This window comes from Doryrhamphus excisus, linkage group LG5 (genome assembly GCF_037039965.1).
Source record: "Doryrhamphus excisus strain RoL-2023G ecotype Guam linkage group LG5, RoL_Dexc_Guam_v1.1, whole genome shotgun sequence".
NCBI classification, from domain to species: domain Eukaryota; kingdom Metazoa; phylum Chordata; class Actinopteri; order Syngnathiformes; family Syngnathidae; genus Doryrhamphus; species Doryrhamphus excisus.
In genome coordinates, this window is record NC_136361.1 from 11,475,040 (window position 1) to 11,496,575 (window position 21,536).

Consider the following 21,536-nt stretch of genomic DNA (forward strand, 5'->3'; position numbering starts at 1 on the left):
GAACAGTGTACAATGTACTCACTAGCTCTGAGCCGAGTATAAAATAAAGTTAGACGCTGTACGTACACCTGTAAAAAATTATATATACGCGTGTGTAAAAATATATGTAATATTTCATTTTATCACACTGTTGTTTTCACATACGACAAACGGTGCTTTTATTTTGAAGGCCGGTCGTGTGTCCTGTGTGTGTTGAGAATGTCTGTACAAGTTGGGTACAAGGATAAACGCCCATGTTCACAAAACACACATTTATTTTGATGGTAGGGAATCAGGAATTCCAACCACTTGTGCCTAATGGTGACGTTGTCAGGAATTGTAAACAAATCTGGATTTCCCTTGCACCCAAAGAAACTGTTTTTACGAGCCATTGTACTGGTGTATCTGGCCTACAGCCACGCCCATAAGGAAACCCGCTCCTTTGTGACATCACAAAATAACAGTTTTACCACGCCCTCTTAAGCAGAGTGTTTCGAGCCATCGCAAACATCTTTCAGGGCTCACTCCCAAATGCGCAAACATTATCGGAAACTTTGCCATTGTTTAACACAAGAATACGACATTCAAACTACTACTACATACTTGCACAAAAATGAAAACTATTCACTGAAAAAAGTACTACAATACTATAATTGTACTTAAATATCTATGTGTATTTGCAGAAAAAACTAGACTTTTTAAAAGATATATATTCTTCCAAAAATATATTTTCTCAAATAAATGCGCCTGAGGGAGGCACGGCGGTCTAGTGGTTAGCGCGCAGACCTCACAGCGAGGAGACCAGGGTTCAATTCCACCCTCGGCCATCTCTGTGTGGAGTTTGCATGTTCTCCCCGTGCATGCGTGGGTTTTCTCCGGGTACTCCGGTTTCCTCCCACATTCCAAAAACATGCTAGGTTAATTGGTGACTCCAAATTGTCCATAGGTATGAATGTGAGTGTGAATGGTTGTTTGTCTATATGTGCCCTGTGATTGGCTGGCGACCAGTCCAGGGTGTACCCCGCCTCTTGCCCGAAGACAGCTGGGATAGGCTCCAGCACCCCCCGCAATCCTCGTGAGGAAAAAGCGGTAGAAAATGAATGAATGAATGAATGAAATGCGCCTGATGTGCTCTTTCGTGAAGTAAACATACGGGTTCATTGCTATTCATAAACGGCAACTAAATGAAAATTGTGATTTTAATGAAGGAATGCGCTGAGAGAATTGATGTCACCGATTAAGGGATGTGCGTAGTTGGGAGGTGCACAAATAAACACCCCCATCATCATCATCATCATCATCACCACCACCACTACCAGAGGAGCTGCAGTTGCCTCTATCGGCATCTAGTCCATCACGGATACACATTCCCCCTCTAAATTTGGTCATTTTGCAATGGAGATAATTAAACTTCTTGTTTTGTTTCTATTGCTGGAAAATATTTGCTGTCTGGATGGAGACAACCTCAGAAGTGAGGTAAGAAATGTTCTTTACTCAATTCATATTAGACACCAAACATACTTGGGAGTCAGCAGTTGATGGCTTCTTTTTTAGCTTATATACAATCTACTTTGCAGATTTATCGAATAAATTGTACTTTTTTTTCTGCAAAAGATGAAATATGCAAAGACAGAGTTAATTGAAGATATTTTGAGGATGGCAAGAAAACAAGCACCACAATATCTGAGGCTCCCTGGGAAGAAGAACACAGGTTAGCCTTTTACTTCTGATATCAATCAAAAGCACTAACACATTTTGATGCAAGTCTGTTTCCACTCAAGGTGGACCAAGTCGGACAACAAGCAACCGTAAGTAAAGTGACTTTCCTTCAGGCATTCATTCATTCATTACCACTTATCCTCGCGGGGGTGCTGGAGCCTATCCCAGTTGTCTTCGGGCTGGTCGCCAGCACAACCTGGACTGGTCGCCAGCCAATCACAGGGCACATATAGTAGACAAACAACCATTCACACTCACATTCATACCTATGGACAATTTGGAGTGGCCAATTAACCTAGCATGTTTTTGGAATGTGGGAGGAAACTGGAGTACCCGTAGAAAAACCCACGCATGCACGGGGAGAATATGAAAACTCCACACAGAGATGGCCAAGGGTGGAATTGAACCCTCGTCTCCTAGGCCCTCCTTCAGGCATGTATGCAAAAATAATCTGTTTCATATTGTTTTTTCCAGGTCAAAGATTTCAAAGCTTTATAGGGCTGATGGGTAAAAGAAGTTTGGGGTTCCCAACTACACTGAAAATGAGAAAGCTGCCTAGCAACAGCTGAAGACAGTCAAGGACAGGAGTCTTCGATGATTACTTTTGCTCAGCAACCAGCGGCCTCCAGTGGCCAACTCGAAACCTGCAACGGATGTCTCCCTATCAAACAGAGTGTACACATTACAGTACGTATGATCACAGGTTTATTAAGTGACTTTGTACAATACAAATGAAAAATAACATTAAAAATACAGAGATGGAGTACATAGCCAAAGCAAAAATGCGGTGTTGACTCTTCATTTCCCACTGGCAGGTTATGCAGCACAACCAAAATATTTTTGGGTTTTTAATAACTTTAATTATTGTTTGGGCGTCCGGGTGTCCACTGATTACAAGAGTATGATTTTATAAACAGTGGACGCAGCTCTCAAGTCTCTGAGGTTTTGGGTTTTTTTTTCTTCTACGCATAAAAAAGCAGGTCTTTCTTACTTCAGCTGGCTCGGTGTATATATTTATATATATAAAAATAAACTAAAGTGAAATATAATACTTTCAACATTATAAATGGTGGTCCAAAGCTAGTGGAGATAGCTAAACAGGGAGAAGTCTTTATATTGTAGAAATAAGAAGCTTAAGCCATTATTTTAGTTTAGAAAATGGCCCAAGGTGCATTTTCTCTTTTTTTTTCTTCTTATTCTAGACACCGTTTCATTTTAGGCTGTTGCACTGGGAGACGAAAGGTTAAAAAGGTTCACCCGGGTTATGTTGAAAAAAAAAAAAAAAAAAAAAAAGATTAACCAATGTCATCTTCCCACATGGAAGAGCATCAGAGTCATGTTCTCTTTAATACGCTGACTTTCTTTCCTGTAAACAAAATGATTGTACAACAGTCAAAACACACCAGTCATTAAAAGCAACCTTGGAGGAAAGGAGCGCAGCAAGGGGAAGGAGAGAGGGGGCATGGGAAGTATTCAGTAATAACAATAACAACACCAATAATAATTATAATAATTAAAATAACATGGGTTTGGCCTTTTCTACGTTTTACTGTTGTTAAGGTAAACACATTCTTCAATGATGATGAGTCCCGAGGCAGTGTAGGGGCAGGGGAGCCTCTGGTTCTGTATTTGCCACCAACTACCCCCCACTCTGCCATACACACACACACGCACACACACAGCAACAGACACCCCCCCCTTAGTGGCTGGGTACAGGAACACAGAGGAAGGGAGGGAGAGAGAATAGAGGAAGAGGAAGAAGGGGGTGTCAGTGCCACACACTGATGATGCCCTGAGCGGCAACGTTGGCAAACAGAACTAAGTCGACTTGGGCTGGTCCTGACGACTGTCTCTTTAAAAGATCTTGCCTTTCTTTTTGTTCTTCTCCAGAGTTCTGAAAAACACACAAAAGCACAAAATCAGTTTGTTTACTTGTTAATACAAACAACCAGGAACCGGAACAAAACACAGAGCAGAAAAGGACAAAGAAAAGGGGCACACGAAATGGCAAGCCTAGCCTCATGCGAGTACCATGTTTTCACTTAATGCTATGTTAGGTTCCAAATTATGTTCCAAGGTTCCAAGGTATGTTAGGATTCCAAATTGTCCATAGGTATGAATGTGAGTGTGAATGGTTGTTTGTCCAAATGTGCCCTGTGATTGGCTGTCCAGCCACCAGTCCAGGGTGTACCCCGCCTCTCGCCTGAAGACAGCTGGGATAGGCTCCAGCACCCCCCGCGACCCTCGTGCGGAAAAAGCGGTAGAAAATAAATGAATGAATGAATATCAGTTTTCAAATTAATTAATCACGACTAATCACCAATGAGGCTGCACGGCGGGCGAGTGGTCAATGAGGGAAGCGGAACGTTCAGGAGCTAAATTTAATTACCCTTACTGCAAATGCCAATCTGAATTCGGAGAAGAACGTAAACCTCAAGCGAGCAGGAGGATTTGGAGGGGAGGGGGAACAAAGGTGTGTTAAAAGTAAGACTTTTATAGGAGTCTCAATTTGCTTTGCATTTCCAACTTCAGCTAAGACGTCAGTGCAGCCCTAGGTGGAAAAGGTTTGGACATCTGTGTTACACTTGGTTCAATTCCAGCAATCTTGCTGCATGCGAGGCAGGTGGCCACCAGGAGGCAGTGATCAGTAGTTGATGAACAATAGTGTCAGTGTCTGTGTGAGGAGCAGCACAGGAAGTGCCCGGGTGAAGTCAAGTACCTGGAGGCCTCTAGTTTCTGCTGCTCCAGGCGCTGCTGGGCTTCCCAGTTTGCCCTCTCCTCCTCAAACACGCGCCTTTTCTCCTCCAGCTCCTTGTGCTGCGCCTCCAGGTTCTTCTTCATCTGCTCGTGGCGCCGCTGAAGCTACACAGGAAATAGACAATTAATACATTTAAATTAATACATTTAATACATTTAAAATATTATTTTCTTATTTGGTTTTATTTTTATATGGTTGTTTTTCTGTCACGCTCGCCCTAGGGGACAGAAATATTTCACCCCCAATAAGAAATATGACTGAAAACCTGCAATATGAATTTATTTATCTGTACAAACCACTGTATGATGTTCAAGCATGTATAACGACACTAACAGACCATTTTATGAGTATACACTGCTTCCACATTATGCAAATATTCTTCTCAGATTATGGTAGTCATCAATAATTACAATCATAATTTGGATTATGATGATGATATTTTGAAAAACGCACTGTTCCACATTATTATGCACAACAGACTTCCATTATGAGGTCATATTTACTGAAAGCAAAAGCTATTCCAATCACTAACATTTTAACAGTGCATGTTACATGTCTAACATAAGATCCCTTTTTTTTGCAAGAAATGAGAAAAGCCTCCAACAGCGGCTGTTTTGGTGTCATCTTCCTCCCACCCTCAGAGTTTGTGCTTGACAATGCTCCATAGGTTCTCAGAAGGTACGTTTGTTCATATTGTACCACGTAAGGAAGTGTCCAGAAACTGTGCATACTTTGCAGTCATTTTCACACCTTCTAATGACCATAAAGGGCCTACCAAGTCTCTCCCAGTGATTCCAGTCCAAAACATGTCACCGCCTTGCTGACATCCCAGCCTTGAGATATGGTGGCCATACTCATACTCTACTTCATCCATCCAGACCACCCAAGGTTGTATGCCCCTCATCAGTAAACAGGATTGTTTGAAAATGTATCTTTATTCAGCAGAGCTCGCAAGATCATCAAGGACAGTTTACATCCCGGTGCTCAGCTGTTTGACCTGCTGCCCTCTGGCAGACGCTACAGGTGCATCAATGCAAAAACAAGCAGACTGAGAAACAGCCTCTTCCCAAGAGCCATCACCACCCTGAACTCAGACATACAACGTACCCGGTCATTAGCATAATGCAAATGTGCAATATTTCCATCACTGCCTCTGTTACTACCTCAATCATATTTATTTATTTAACAACCCAATACAATACACTCATATGTGACTTTACTCACCTGTATACACCAGTCATTATTTGCACTATGACCCATTAATCATTGCACTAAAATTAATATATCTGCAATATGTCTGCTCCTGCATATGCTCCTGTGCAATAGTATGTGTTTATTTTGGATATCCTGTATATATCTTTTTAAATTGTCTTTTTTACTCTACTTTTATATACTTTTTTTTTTTTTTAAACTTGACTACTGCACTGAAAGGAGAAGCTCTCCAATCTCGTTGTACATCTTGTATAATGACAATAAAGGCCATTCCATTCCATTTATTGGTTCGGGTGGCCAAATACAGTAGTACAGTGAAGAAAATAAGTATTTGAACACCCTGCTATTTTGCTATTTCTCCCACTTAGAAATCATGGAGGGGTCTGAAATTTTCATCGTAGGTGCATGTCCACTGTGAGAGAGATAAACTAAAAAGAAAAATCCAGAAATCACAATGCATGATTTTTTAACAATTTATTTGTGTGATACAGCTGCAAATAAGTATTTGAACACCTGTGTATCATCTAGAATTCTGACCCTGAAAGACCTGTTAGTCTGCCCATTAGAAGTCCACCTGCACTCCATGTATCATCCTGAATCAGATGCACCTGTTTGAGGTCGTTAGCTGCATAAAGACACCTGTCCACCCCATACAATCAGTAAGACTTTAACTTGTAACATGGCGAAGACCAAAGAGCTGTCCAAAGACACCAGAGACAAAATTGTACACCTCCACAAGGCTGGAAAGGGCTACGGAGCAATTACCAAGCAGCTTGGTGAAAAAAGGTCCACTGTTGGAGCTATCATTAGAAAATGGAAGAAGCTAAACATGACGGTCAATCTCAATCGGAGTGGAGCCCCATGCAAGATATCACCTCGTGGGGTCTCAATGATTCTAAGAAAGGTGAGGAATCAGCCCAGAACTACACGACAGGACTTGGTCAATGACCTGAAAAGAGCTGGGACCACCGTTTCCAAGGTTACTGTAGGTAATACACTAAGACGTCATGATGTGAAATCATGCATGGCACGAAAGGTTCCCCTGCATAAACCAGCACATGTTAAGGCCCGTCTTAAGTTTGCATATGACCATTTGGATGATACAGAGGAGTCATGGGAGAAAGTTTTATGGTCAGATGAGACCAAAATAGAACTTTTTGGTCATAATTCCAATAAGCGTGTTTGGAGGAAGAAGAATGAAGAGTACAATCCGAAGAACACCATCCCTACTGTGAAGCATGGGGGTGGTAGCATCATGCTTTGGGGGTGTTTTTCTGCACATGGGACAGGACGAGTGCACTGCATTAAAGAGAGGATGACTGGGGCCGTGTATTGTGAGATTTTGGGGAACAACCTCCTTCCCTCTGTCAGAGCATTCAAGATGGGTCGTGGCTGGGTCTTCCAACACGACAACGACCCGAAGCACACAGCCAGGAAAACCAAGGAGTGGCTCCGTAAGAAGCATATCAAGGTTCTAGCATGGCCCAGCCAGTCTCCAGACCTGAACCCAATCGAAAATCTTTGGAGGAAGCTCAAACTCCGTGTTTCTCAGCGACAGCCCAGAAACCTGACTGATCTAGAGAAGATCTGTGTGGAGGAGTGGGCCAAGATCCCTCCTGCAGTGTGTGCAAACCTGGTGAAAAACTACAGGAAACGTTGACCTCTGTAATAGCAAACAAAGGCTACTGTACCAAATATTAACATTCATTTTCTCAGGTGTTCAAATACTTATTTGCAGCTGTATCACACAAATAAATTGTTAAAAAATCATGCATTGTGATTTCTGGATTTTTCTTTTTAGTTTATCTCTCTCACAGTGGACATGCACCTACGATGAAAATTTCAGACCCCTCCATGATTTCTAAGTGGGAGAAATAGCAAAATAGCAGGGTGTTCAAATACTTATTTTCTTCACTGTAGGTTTACACATGACTGCAAGCCTCTGGAGCATCCTACAACTTGAAGTTCATGGGACTTGAGAAGCACTAGCAGCTTCAAAAACCTGCTTGCTGTTTTGTAACGGTGCTGTCTTCATTTGACAAAAATGTCTTCATACAATGATCATCATGAAGGGGAACACATTTTTATTTTATTTTGCCCATCATTTGCCCATCATTCACATTCCTTGTGTGAAACATGAACCCATATTTCTTTCTCATATTAACTCTCATATTAACTCTCTAACAAGATCTCAGTGTATAGACTGGTCATATATCATCTCGTTTCATATTATCTACATACTGTATTGTATATAACTCTGGGAAAAGCAGCTGGGGGTTCAGTATCTAAGTAACCTTGGGCAAGATACATGATCATGGGAGGACGGAGGCTCAAACCCGCAACCTTCAGGTTGGGAGATGACCGCTACCACCTGAGCAATGCCGCCCCATTATTGATTTACGATTGATTAAATTATTGAATGTTGTATGCGCTGCACATTGGAGAGTGGTTAGCGAGCAGGCCACATAGCTAGGAGACCCGAGTGCAATTCCGGCCATCTCTATGTGGAGTTAGCATGTTCTCCCTGTGCATGCATAGGTTTTCTTCGGGTACACATTCCAAAAACATGCTAGGTTAATTGGCGACTCCAAATTGTCCATAGGTATGAATGTGAGTGTGAATGGTTGTTTGTCTATATGTGCCCTGTGATTGGCTGGCGACCAGTCCAGGGTGTACCCCGCCTCTTGCCCAAAGACAGCTGGGATAGGCTCCAGCACGCGACCCACGTGAGGATAAGCGGTAGAAAATGAGTGAATGTTTCCATGCCTTGCCCAAGAGATCCCTTTTCTTTCCCATATTGCTTGAAATCTGTGGCATGCTTAATAATGTGAAACATCATTTCCAAGTAGCTTGCTTTTAATTGGGCTCCCCTGGCAAACTAATTATGACAGTTGTCAGAGATTGATATCAGTTATCCAAAGAGCCCCAGGACACAATGCCACCCATGAATTTCATTGAAAAATCCAAATTTCTATATTTATCATATTAAATTCATATTTGCCTAGCTCCGGTTTCCTCCCACATTCCAAAAACATGCTAGGTTAATTGGTGACTCCAAATTGTCCATAGGTATGAATGTGAGTGTGAATGGTTGTTTGTCTATATGTGCCCTGTGATTGGCTGGCGACCAGTCCAGGGTGTAGCCCGCCTCTCGCCCAAAGATAGCTGGGATAGGCTCCAACACCCCCGCGACCCTCGTGAGGAAAAGCGGTCGAAAATGAATGAATATTTGCCTAAGAATTTGGAAGGAACCCCCCCGCCCCCCCACCTCTCATAAGGCTGATATAGCAGAAGTGACATTACAGAGAACATTTGAGAAAATGTCACTGACCACTGAAGTGTGTCTGCAGTGGAGGAAGGAAGGAAGGAAGGAAGGAGGGCTTGTGTTACCTCTGCTTCAGAGTCTTTGAGCTTCTGCACTTTCTCCTTGACTTTCATCTCAAACACCTGCTCCATCTCCATCTCCATCTTCTTCATCTTGGTCACATGCTCCCGCCTCTCCTCCTCCATCTGGGCCAGGGGACTCCTACAACATGCACACACGCACGCAAATCAGCAAAGTTGTTGTCGTAACGAACAATGGGAATTTTCAGAGTAACTTTAAGTCAGCAGAGTTGTTCCTGTGCATCGGGACGGTAAGCGTTCATGCACATACGGTATATGATAGGATAGGGTCATGACAACAGACAGCAGTGGCACAGAAGGAAAAACCCTACTTTTGAAGGGCAGCATTTGAGGTCAACCACCTGGAAACATGCCAACTGGTTGTTGTTCCGGTTACACCGCTTGACTAATGTTACAGGATAAAAAGTCCGCAAGCTCCCACAGAGACAAAAAAGCGTTTCACGGGTGCACAGAATTCATAGAATTGTCCATTTAATAGGCGCTAGCAGGCTGTGAGATTTTCTGCTTATTTAGCCTGGAAACATGAGCCACCGGCTGGGTTGGGTTGTGCGAAGGGGGTGGGGTGGGGTGGTCTTGGTTGGGGCCGCCCAGCAAAGCCAAAAAGAAACAACAGAGGAATGAAAGCGATGGCCACAAAAAGGCTTGGAAAATAAGTGGGGGAAGGAATAAATAAAAACCACTTACATTCCTTCAACTGCATCAAGTCTAAAAAAAAAAAACACACACACACACACAGCATGCAATGATGAGCTCATGCACCGAAAGTGCGTCACGCATTGTGTAGGCTGCATGTTAGCAGAGTTGTGATTTTAGCTTAGTGTGTTAGCAAGGTTCAATTTTGTATACTTTGAAGCAAAGACAGCGCCTGAGGGGGAAAAAAAAACAAAAAACTTGTGTGTGCAGGTGGTCCTCAGTTTACATGCGAGTTCCGTTCCTGGACTGTAATCCTTTTCATCTCAATAATAAGACTGCTTAGTTATTACTGTTGCTTTCACGGGTGCAGATCCTTCACCCGACTTTGCAGTTGTGTAGTACCATGTAGTTGGGTTGGGCAATATGGACCTTAGCATATATCACAATATGACGATATAAAATTAAAAATCAGCAAAGTCTTGTATAAAAAGCTACAAACCTTAACCCACATAACAATACACTTGTATCAAATTGGAAATAACATTTATCTATTGGAAACAATCTGGTTAATGGGATGTCAGCCTCTGCCCACATTGCTACTAAATCTTCAACAAACTAATGCCTATGTTTGTCATTAAGGAAGATGTAGTCATCCATGCAATTCCAACTGCATAGGGAAGATATTTTTATGACACTCTTGTTTTGTTTACGCAGACATGGGGCAAACGGTGCTCTTATTTTGAAGGACGGTCACAGAAGTCAGTTCTGTGTGTGTGGAGAATGTTTATTTAAGGCTAAGACGAGCTACATTCCAAAATAAACTCACTTCTCGTATTTTTTTTACCACTCAGAACTTTCAAGTCATCACCAGGCACTGTAAAATGTTCCTTACACAAAAGCTGTAAAATACAACGTGGTGAAAATATACTCATCAAGCCCGAGTCGCGCACACACACACACACACACACACACACACACACACACACAAGCTAACCCCGGCTCGCTTCCATTCATGCTCTGTAAGAGGAGATTCAGCCAACTTTCGCCAGCTTTCTTCACCAATTCAACCTGCTTAGGTCAGGAGGAGATTGATCAGTGTTTTGTTCCACGACTATACGGTCTGCCGAGTAAATAATTCCACACACGAACATTCGTTCTCCTCACAATGACAGCATTTCATTCATCGTATTTATATATCCGCAGTGATCCACTTGGCTTCTTTACGTTGGTCATTTATTCCGGTATAAGTCATTTCCTTATCATAGGAAGAATCTATACTAGTACATAAAACATATCACCCAAGCCTACTGTGTAGTTTTGTGATGTTTTGGTTGACTGTGGCCGATTTTGTATTGCAATTAAGAGGTTGTTGCTTGACCACCTCTTTGTCATCCTTAAATGCCTGGATAGACGTTAAAATTCCATCTTGATGCTTAATGATGGCTGTGACAGTCCAGTGTTGAGAGTAGTGTGGATTACAGACCAGAATCAAGTTATTAATACATTTTTGGGAGTGTGTATGTAAACACGGAACAACGAAAAACCAAAGACCACCTGTGTATGTCATGTCAAAATGCCTGGGTTGTGTCCGGACTTACTTGGTTGACAGTTGACCCTTGGCCCTGTTGTTCTCCACGCCGTTGTAGGTGACGGCCGCCAGCTTCCTGCTGCGGTAGTTCTCATAGTGGACGTTGTTCGTCACGTCCTTCAAGTCCTGCATGTGAGTCCTGTGGAGGAGATAAAGGACACAGAACGTCACAGGTCGTCTTTGACTGGACACGGTTTTGTGATAAGTCTTTCTACTGAGGAGTACCTAATGAGCATGTCTCTGAGGATGGTGAAGTCACAGTGGTCGCTGTTCTCAACTAGGAGGGAAATAAAAATGTCAGGAAAAAGCAAAAAAAAAAAACCCTGTGCAACATAAAAAACAAACAAACGTACACCTGATAGGGAGTGGAACTGTCAGTCACATTATACATTGGCGATGTGTCAGGTGTGAATGTCTTTTGTTTTGTTAAAGTGATTGGTCAAAACTTGTGGCGTCGTATGTGTGGACACTAAGCAGAAGGGGAAGGGAGGGGTTACACACAAACAAGCAAGTTGGAAAGGTGAGGAAAACGAGCAGCAGGAAATAAAAGTTGAACTTTAAGTGTCTGAACAGCAATATTCACAGGAAGAACTAGCAAATAGCGTTAGGGGGGTTTTAAGAGGATACTGGTTCGTTGGAGTTTTCCTTTCTATTTTTAATGTAATGTTTTGTGATACGTTGTTTCACTGAAAAACAAATAATACACAATCAGCCTAGATCTGAACTAGTCCTGGACCTATTATTAGTCACAATATTATTGAAAGACAAGTCATATGCATGTAGTATTCTGGTCACTAGACATCAGTAATGTTACATTGGTGTGATATTGCCTCAGACTGCATTACCTTCACACTGCGTTTTTGGCTTCACTCCATTTAAAACACTATACTTTCAACAAATAAATTGGAGGTTAACTAGGTAGCTTGCGATATGCTACGAGTAGCGGCCATTTCCCAAACATATTGTGATATAGGTTTGGGTCTAATTCGTCCAAACTTACCGTCGAGTGTTTTTTATATGCAAACGATCCATGCTGAGCTGTTACCAAATGCTTTTCTGCCACCCTGTGGACGTTTTTATAGCTTAAAACTGACGTTAGTGTGCAGTTGTGTCATCACTTCTTTTTACCTCTTGCAAGAAAAAACTTAAGAAAATGATGTAAGTTATTCTGGTTTATAAAACGTATAATTATATCCCTGGTATTGAATGAGTTCTTATCTGGCAACCTCTTCCAACCGTGCCCAAGTAAGGGAAATGTACCGTATTTGGGTGGGGATCAGTGCGCTCACATGACTTTTGGTGCCAAGTGGACATGACACGGTACAATTGGGCTACTGTGCATATTTATTTTTACATTTTAGTTAAAATGTTGCTTGTACAGTTAATAAATCCCAAATAAAAGCTTAGGAACAGATTATTTCAATCATTTCTATCAGTAAGACATTGAAGTCCAAACCTTCTGCGACCCCCCATGGGTACTGTCGGCCTCTGACCCGCTTGCCGTTCACCTCAATGATGGTATTGCTGCCCACGACGGCCAATGGTAGCTTGTCCTGCAGACAACATAAGGTTCAGTACATGTAGTTCATGTGGAGTCAGGCTTGCGTCGTGATGATGCCAGCAGGAGACGTCACCTTGATCTTCTTCACCAGACGGTTCTCCTCCTCGTCATCCGTCTCTGGAAACTCGTAGATCTTAATCTTGTGCTCCTGGATCTCTCGCATGATCTGTCAGCAAATAAAGAGGTTTGTCATCTGACAGTTTCAAACACCGACAGGAACAATGTTGTAAATGTAGCCACAACAAGCGAAGGAAAGAGCAGCCAGAGAGACATTTTTTTTTCTTTCCTGTGGAAAGCTCTGACCTGCTTCTTGAACTGCTGGCATTCCTCTGGCGTAAGAGTGTCTGCTTTGGCGATCAGCGGGATGACATTGACTTTCTCATGCAGGCGTTTCATGAACTCGATGTCCAAGGGCTTCAGTCTGAAGTCACATCAACAAACAACTCAGTGTCACTCAGACACTATAAACAGCTCAACTAAAACAAAGAAATTAAACATTAAAAAAAGTTGAAAAAGCCAACCCCAAAATCTATTACAGTAATCTCTCGCCACCGGTTCAAATTTCACAGCCTGTTTTTTTTCCCATAAATATTCTAATTAATAAATTGGGCTTCATTCATCTGCATTGATTCCAGCATCTTGGCAAATTTGCACCATAGAACAACAGCACGAAAGGAGTGAGCCCTTTTGTCAGGTATGCTGTCTCTGTCTAAGTGGGTGGAGGCGGGGCTGGTTGCATACAGTGTAGCCTCGTGAGCAGCAATGTAAAGGTAAAATAACACAAATTAAATTAGTAGTATTTTTTTTTTTTCTTAAAAGCTATGTTAAAATTTCATCTCGTTTATTGTGGACCCAATCTAGACAACCCCAGTATTGGGTAATACGAATGTATTAACCATGAAAATATTCCATTTATATGCGCAAAAGTTGACAAAAACGCAATCTTGATCGCAATAAAATTCAACCTAATTTCTAATTTTATACACTCTACTCGAGGGCTCACGTTGCACTGTTGGTAAGACGGCCTACGCTTCCTCTTTGCTCTCCCCATTCCTAAGCAAGTCATCGCCGACGGACAGATGACCGACACGGAACTATCACTCATCAGCTTGAGGGAGGAGCAGTGGAATGACTATGTCAAGACCATTCGAATTCCCGTTTGAACAGAAGACAATGAGAAGTCTAATATCAGTAATGATAATAAAAAGAAAATTGCACTCACTTCTACTGCAGTTGCTTGTTGGCTTGCAAGGGGGGATTTTTTTGATACAGTTCATGTCTTGAGATTGTACAGCCGTACCTAATGTGTACATTCTATGGAGTGGAAACTCCTCGAGTACATTATCAGTCCTTCTATAAGAGCGACATGGAAGTAAAGCAAAGAAAGCAAGAAACCATCTGTGGCACCAGACGGATGTTTGTGATGTCGGGGTGACCTTGTAGTCATAAGAAAAGCAGAGTTATTCTTGGCCTCCGGGCGAGCTGGATAAATCTGCCTGCGACATTTACGGATCACTAGACACGAGGCTAACATGGAATGTTTATATAGAATATCATTTTACTTTTGTTTAAAATATGGCTGCCACCACGGGTAAACGCAGAAGCCCGCAGCAGACACTTCTTGCTAGTAACTGTTTGAGATAAAACCACAGATGTAGTCCGGGGGGGGGGGTGTCTGTGAGATATCAACTTTGTGCAAGTAGAAACACATATCGATTCAATAAAAACACACCACAAATATGTATATGGCATAAACGTCTTTGCAGTGACTTATCACTTTATTTTGGTGTATTTTTAAGTCATTTGTGCCGAGACTAATGACGGCTACTGACCATGCCACCATTAACCATGCCCATATGCTAAAATGCAAAACCACCGCATAAGACACATTTGTGACCTCAAAAAGCTTGCATTTCATCTCTGGCTGAATGGAGACTATTTTATGGTTATTTAAAACATATGTGCACTAGCTGTCCTATACGGAAAGAATTCAACAATGATTAGCAGCCAAATCTGCCATCAAAAAAAAAGTGCAGTGTAACCTCATGAGTCTCAACATGTGCCGGCAGTCATGGAGGCGAGAGTGCAGCTTGAGGACACACTTGCGCAAACAACGTCTCAGAAAAGGGCCAGCGGAGTCTTTTATTGTGCACCGTCATGTATAGGCTGAAGCTTTTCCATCTACGCTGAGGGCATACAGACTTATAACATAAGATAACTATGAATACTGATGCAATTGCTTCATTTCAAGACACTGGACAACGGTTAATGCTGGTCACTTGTCAGCAAACACTTGGTGATCTTCAGCTGCTGCCATTTTGTAAACATCCTCCATTTTTCTCATTTTACAAGACAGCTGACTCAGTCACACATTATCATTTCCAACAAAAGCCTTGAGGGGGGAGTAGTCAAAGGAAACCACACTGCACATTTTACTGTGTGGTTATGGTAGAAGAGCTATCGGTGTTTTCCATACATTCTATTGGTGCCACCTGCCACAGCTAAATTTGGATCCCCAAAGATAAATTTGATAATACCTTTATTTTTTTTTTTTATTTATTTGGCATGAATGGAGTGGAAGATCCACAACAAAGTAAACTTAATGTACCTTAGTAACATAGTGTTAGCCGTGTAGAAGTCTAACTTTCTCTTAATTATGACTATTGTGGAATGTGTGGCAGTTTATTACAATGGTTACATGACTTCACACAGGGTTTATTTCAGCGACAGGGCGAGAGAGAATGACAATGCTCACGCATCAGTATTCATTGGAGGTTAACGTGGCTCAAAGTCTGCCTTTGCTACCTCAAAATTAAGGCTTCATAGATGTGCACCTCCAAAAAACCCTGCACTAAGCCCCTCAACCACCATTGCTTGCCCACTCCTGTTTAAACAAAAGAAACTCTGAATGTTCCATTATTTCATAGTGGTGGATGTGCACGTCACACTTTTCCACAAATGTCTGTTTCCGGGTCATGTGATTATTGCTAGCAACTGAGACAAGTATTTGTTGCTTGTTGTTCAGGGGAGCGTTAACGTTTATGCCACTTATCCTAGAGTCCTGTCTTGTTCTGAGTCACATTTCCACATTTGGTAACCCTCGATGAGAGTGCCGCTCCACTGGTGTTGTGATATGTTGTGATGACAATGAGTAGGCCTGTCACAATAATCAATACATCGAATGATGAACAAAAACGAAGTCCGTCCGAAGCAGGGCTACCTGAGAGAGAAGCAAGTTACAAACTAATATGCTGCATTTGTTCCAAAGATGGTCTCTCATACAAAAGGAAGAGTATGATTACCAAACTTCGCGCTTTTGAAAACAGTGACATTTTCATACCATGGTGTACCTTGAAAGAAGTAACCGACGCATGCCTAATATGTGGGAGGAAACCAGAGTACCCGGAGAAAACTCACGCGTGCACGGGGAGAACATGCAAACGCCACACAGAGATAGCCGAGGTCTCCTAGCTCTGTGGCCTGTGCGCTAACCACTAGTCTGCTTAATACAATCTTTAAAATCAGCGCACACTTACACGCAGCATAGGAAACATGAACGCCCCCCCCCCCATTGCACCTGGCACATAATGAAAACAACCCGTAAGTCAAGAACTTACACGAAAGAACAAAAATGTTTGGTTGTTAAATGTGTTTTTTAAAAACATAATAATGTCGCACAATTCTTCCATCCAAATCGAAAAACCTGTTATACCCGTCTACAAACAAACACTGAACCTACCGTTCTTTTTGTGAAATCTCCACACCAGAGGGGCTGCATTTTTGTGTCACATCTAATGCATATCAGACAAGGACATCCACCATCAACATCCTCCATTTTGTCCCCCCGCCCTCTTTTGTGTTTTTACACGACAGGTGACTCAGTCATACATTATCATTTACAACAAAAGCCTGGAGGGGGAAGTAGCCAGAGGAAAGCACACTGCACATTATACTGGTGCATTTACAGTGGAAGAGCTTGATTTGTCATACTGCGCTCATGCCAAAAACTTAATTACACATATTAAAGACCTGATAGCTACACCCCCCCCCCACCCCAGAAAATCTCTCTTTGCAAGACGTTGAGTTAGTGCACCTAATACGGTGGCCAGTGAGTACACCCAGGTGCTGTTTCATTTGTTTGCTAGACTCACCCATGTCCTGAGGGTGCAATAAAGTAGAGGCAGCAGTGAATTCGGCTGTCGGGCATTTGTCGTCTGTTCACCCGAGATTCCGAGTTCAGGTAGTCCTCAAACTTGCTGTCGATGTGGTCGATGATGGGCTGCCAACTGCAGACATACGACACTTGTCAAGAAATGCACATCTGCCCAGAGAGATATTACGGGGTCACAGATTAAGAAGCATAACTTCTTACCAATTGCTGTTGTCGACAGCATCACCAAAGCCCGGGGTGTCGACGATTGTGAGCAACAGCTGCACGCCGCCTTCCTTTATGAGCACTTTGGACTGCTCCACCTGACACAGGATACAGCATTGAAGGGCAGGTTAAGTTTCTTGTCTTTGGCTGTAAATGGTGCGGCTAAATCCAAGACATTGAAATGAACACATCAGAAAACAAGAGATGAAGAAGAAGGGTACAAAACCATTAGCATTGCTAAATAACACGTCACACGTTGACATGACGTGGGCAGCATGTCCCAACAGGCCACCCTCAACACCGTGCTTTTAAAGCTAACCATGTTGAGGAACGGGTAGAACGCACAAACATCAGGAGGCAACGTTGTTGTCACTCACAAGCCAGACAGTGTCGCACTTATAGGTTCTCAGTACAAGTCAACACAACTCGTCTGCAGCTGACAGTGAACAGGAGAAATACGCTCCTTATCTTTTATGTCAATCAAGGCTTGTTTAAATGACATGGCAAATAGTTAAAGCAGTTTGGGCACCAAATTCTTAATCCTGGAGCGCTCAAAAGGTATTTGGTACACATGAGCTTTATTTGGAGATTTATGTAAGACAGACAGGGCCAGTGCAAATTACTGTTTTAATGTAAATATGTATGAGCTTCAGTCCCCGAGAGCAGGTTTATGTTACATATAAGAAGAACAACATTTGATGCAAAAGGAGAATAAAAGTAACACCGCACTCAGACAGGTAAACAATAGGCATAGACCCGTGTACGTACACGGTGAGTTTGTGAGTAAGTGTTTAGGTGTTAAAGTACTTGAGTGCTGAAGTACTTATAAGTGGTTAGTGCTTTAGTATCAATCCCTGCTGGTGTTACTACATGTTTCAACCCATTTCTCACACACAGATGCATGCAGATATTATTGTACTTGTAATGGCCATCATAATGACTTGTTTGATGTTGGCCACACCCCCACAATTGCAGCCAAAAAATAATTACAGTGGACAAACACCTACGGCACACAAATTAGTTTAGCACAGTAGAGTTTTGTAGGGTAAGATTACATTCATGCACCCTCACATTCATGGTATGGTACCTAATGTGCAGAGTTGACTGGTGAACAGAAAATACATGTTTTTCACTAGACGATACCTGGACAGTCTTCTTGATTCGATGTGAAGGTCCAGGATACTCTGCAGAGTACAGGTCGGTGAGGAAGAGGGAGTTGATGAGCGTGGATTTGCCCAGACCCGACTCGCCTGGAGGAAGAGAGACATGAAACCATGGGTTGCAATTAGAGCAGTCACAAGATCTCGTGAGATTAAAGTATGACAATAGAAAACTAGGAAGAGGTCAGCCAGAAGACCAGACTGTGACGTATGGCACTGTGAATGACAACACATGTACTATGGAAGTGGTAGTGAGGCAGGATCGGAACCACAGTTGAAGTGCTTTGCCAAACTTTTTCACCTGAGCGACACATACTGAAATATCAAAGCATGCAGGGTCCACTTTTACACTTTCTAAACATAGATATATTTTTTTATATTTAAAGAAGAAAAAGACTGCTTCGTGGCTTTGTGTTATCGGTGGCCAAGCGCATTACTACGATGAACTTTTTCTCCTTACATAACACTTTTTTGCTCATTTTATGTTTTTTTTTTTACATTTCAACTTTCGTGTACATTTTTCTTAATATTCACTCTTAATATTATATCATTATTCTCAAAACATTTTGTCTTTATTATGAAGATATAACTTTGACTCGCATTTTTTATCCTATATTATGACTTTTGTTCCTAATATGTTTGTCTTTATTCTTGTAAAAATTAGATACATTTTTTTCTAATTCAGTTGTATTTTTATAATCTTACCTGAACTTGGCGTTCCAAGCGTCACTCACTTGTTCTGTGATCATGGGGTTTTTTTTGTCCCGTCAAGAGTTCAATAGCTGTTGCGGTGTTAATATCCAAGCAGAAGCTGTGGTAATTCTACATTTGTCAGATAAAAACATGATTGCTGCATATGACTTCCATCAAAACATTTGTTTTAGTTCGTTCCTACTCCCTCGTAAGGAACTCCAAGCATAACGGAAAAAAGTATATGCAATGTTTTGTTTGTCCAGTTATATATTTTCATTGTACTTTTCGTAAAATTAACATTAAAATCTCATCTCGTACTCGAGGCAGAATCTTGTGCATCGTCTCATGTTGGGTGTCTCATGACACCCCTACTTTACAGTCCATAACGGTTTCAGGATGCTGACTGTTTGACCTTAGAATTGATCAATACAGTGGATTATTTCCTATGGAAAAACAGATCAGAGGTCAACCAGCGACCTAGAATGTATTGTATTGACTTGGAGGTTCCACAGTATATATGCAAATTAAGGCAACAAAACACGCATCCATGTATGTGAATGGTTATAAGACAACAAACAACGTCTTATTGTGCGACTCTGAAGGCATGTCAAGCTCGGTAGGTCCAGTGTGGACACGGTCCAAAGGGTCATGAGCTCACATGAACGCTGGTCCTGCCTGCCAGTGTTTAATGAGACGCCAAGTCAAAATGGGAGAATTTGTTTCTCAAACACGCAAAGAGCAAAGCAAAATGCCAAATTCTCCTGCTATGAGGATGTCAGAATGGGAAGCTATGATGGGCTGGTACTGCATGACACCTTCCTTCCTTTTCTCTGGCTCTCCATCCTGCCTTTCTTGCTCACACCTCCATGGTGACGTCTTGCTTTGCACTGCAGGGACATGTGGGCTCACTGCGAGACAAGACAAGCTCAACACTGTGTGTGTGCGCGCATGTGTGCAAGTAGGCGGCAAAAAAACCCACACTTGCCACTAGAAATGAGCTTCAAAAGCCTTTTCCACGTTGGCTCGGCAATATATTCTGCAATTGTTTGACTATTTGTTCCAATTTTCCTTTCCTAGGACCAGCCGGTTTGTCACCATCTAACTGGTGTATAAAAAAGATACCATATAAGAGATAAAAGTCACAGCTTATCAATGGTCTATGATGATCTAATGATATTTTGATAATAAAAAAATCACTAACACATTTGGAAAGCATCCAGCTGTGAAGTGAACAAAAAGTGCAGAGCGAGCAGCGTGAGCGGAGCTATTCTTAGAGACACGCCGCTACAAATTCTGTTGGTCCCAGCACAGGAAATGGTTTTGACCGGAGCAAACATTTTCCCTCCAAAAAAGGCACTGATGAGCCAGAGAGGATATTGGCTCAAATGCTGCATTCTTCTCCAAAGAAAATCTGCATTTTTCCACAAATGTTTCTGTTCAGCGAGACAACATCACACTTTTCTAAAAATCCAGCAATGCTCTGCCTCCGCATCTTTCGCTCAGCACTGACAAAGCAGGGGGCTTGTCCCCAGTGTATAAATATGGCCGCGCACCCCACACACACACGTCTTGTCTCAACAAAAACACACCACAATGAAGAAGCAGAAATGCCAACCACAAAAGACAATGACAACTGAAAGAACAATAAGGGCAAGCTTGCGCTCTTACCGACAACCATCAGGGTGAACTCAAAGCCCCTCTTAACAGACTTCCTGTACACTTGGTTGGGGAGGCTTGCAAAGCCAACATATCCTTCCAGATTCTTTTGCTGCTGCAAGACAAACAAGAAGAGGCATTAATCAATGGCTTTTTAGCTCTGTGAGCTCAGTCTGCACTGAAACATCATCCAAACAGTAGGTTTATCACAGATACTTGACAACTAAATTCTGCAGTCACCAACTTGTTTCAAGCTACTATATAAACATTTGAAGTCAAATATAGCGGAACCTCACATTTGGAAAACTACTAACAGTTTTGGGGCTCCATCAAATATTGCAAAGCTGTCTTGTGACATTTTAAGCTCAGTGGACATAGAAAGCAGGGCTACTCAACTAGTGGCTCATGGACCAAGTCTGACTTCCTATCTTATGGAAGATCATTGACAAGGAGAGCATATAGTCATCCCTTGCTATATCACTGTTAGCTTATCACTACCTGGCTCTGTCATGTTTTTTTTAAAGTATTAATAAATGATTGCTGTTTCATGGTTGATACTGGTGTATTATTAGTCAAAAAATATTGATCACTCTGCATCTGTATTGTTCCGGTACTGAAACATGAAATTTGATTACAGCCACACCGCTTGGAGTCAGCCATGGCATGTGAAAAGACGTTTTCCTCCCATCCAGTGTGGAAGTGGTAAGTTTATGGCTTCTTTGGCCTTCTTCCCACTCCATTTTAAATCTTGTCTTCAGTTAAGAATGAGGGTAAATAAAAAGGAGGCTAACTAGTTA

At 42.1% G+C, this 21,536-nt stretch overlaps 1 protein-coding gene and 1 long non-coding RNA gene across 3 annotated transcripts; one reads left to right on the forward strand and one right to left on the reverse strand.

The window, feature by feature from the left end:
- The first annotated feature begins 1,277 nt into the window (after positions 1 to 1,277).
- Positions 1,278 to 2,991, forward strand: LOC144898516 (uncharacterized). The gene is made up of 4 exons (XR_013627402.1): positions 1,278 to 1,455; positions 1,594 to 1,690; positions 1,761 to 1,787; positions 2,173 to 2,991. It is a non-coding gene; the product is annotated as an uncharacterized LOC144898516 (long non-coding RNA).
- Positions 2,391 to 20,857, reverse strand: septin7b (septin 7b). 2 transcript variants are annotated; one of them, XM_058054133.2, is made up of 13 exons: positions 20,752 to 20,857; positions 18,374 to 18,480; positions 17,228 to 17,328; positions 17,007 to 17,141; positions 13,159 to 13,276; positions 12,929 to 13,021; positions 12,751 to 12,847; positions 11,520 to 11,571; positions 11,305 to 11,433; positions 9,758 to 9,778; positions 9,059 to 9,194; positions 4,418 to 4,560; positions 2,391 to 3,592 (listed from the first exon to the last, which is right to left on the reverse strand). In XM_058054133.2, the coding sequence occupies exons 1-13, from the start codon at positions 20,759 to 20,761 to the stop codon at positions 3,553 to 3,555; spliced, it is 1,182 nt and encodes a 393-aa protein (XP_057910116.2). In that variant the 5' UTR covers positions 20,762 to 20,857; the 3' UTR covers positions 2,391 to 3,552. The 2 variants fall into 2 exon arrangements, with proteins under 2 accessions (XP_057910116.2, XP_078646827.1); XM_078790701.1 differs by lacking the exon at positions 9,758 to 9,778.
- Between the last annotated feature and the right edge of the window lie 679 nt (positions 20,858 to 21,536).

What these genes read in the sequence shown, in the direction of transcription:
- septin7b (XM_058054133.2), bottom strand. An exon ending in AAGGGTCAACTGTCAACCAA is followed by an intron (nt 9,779 to 11,304) that starts GTAAGTCCGGAC and finishes TTTTTTTTTTAG; the next exon opens with ACTTGATGCAGTTGAAGGAA. An exon ending in CTTGATGCAGTTGAAGGAAT is followed by an intron (nt 9,195 to 9,757) that starts GTAAGTGGTTTT and finishes TGCATGTTGTAG; the next exon opens with GAGTCCCCTGGCCCAGATGG.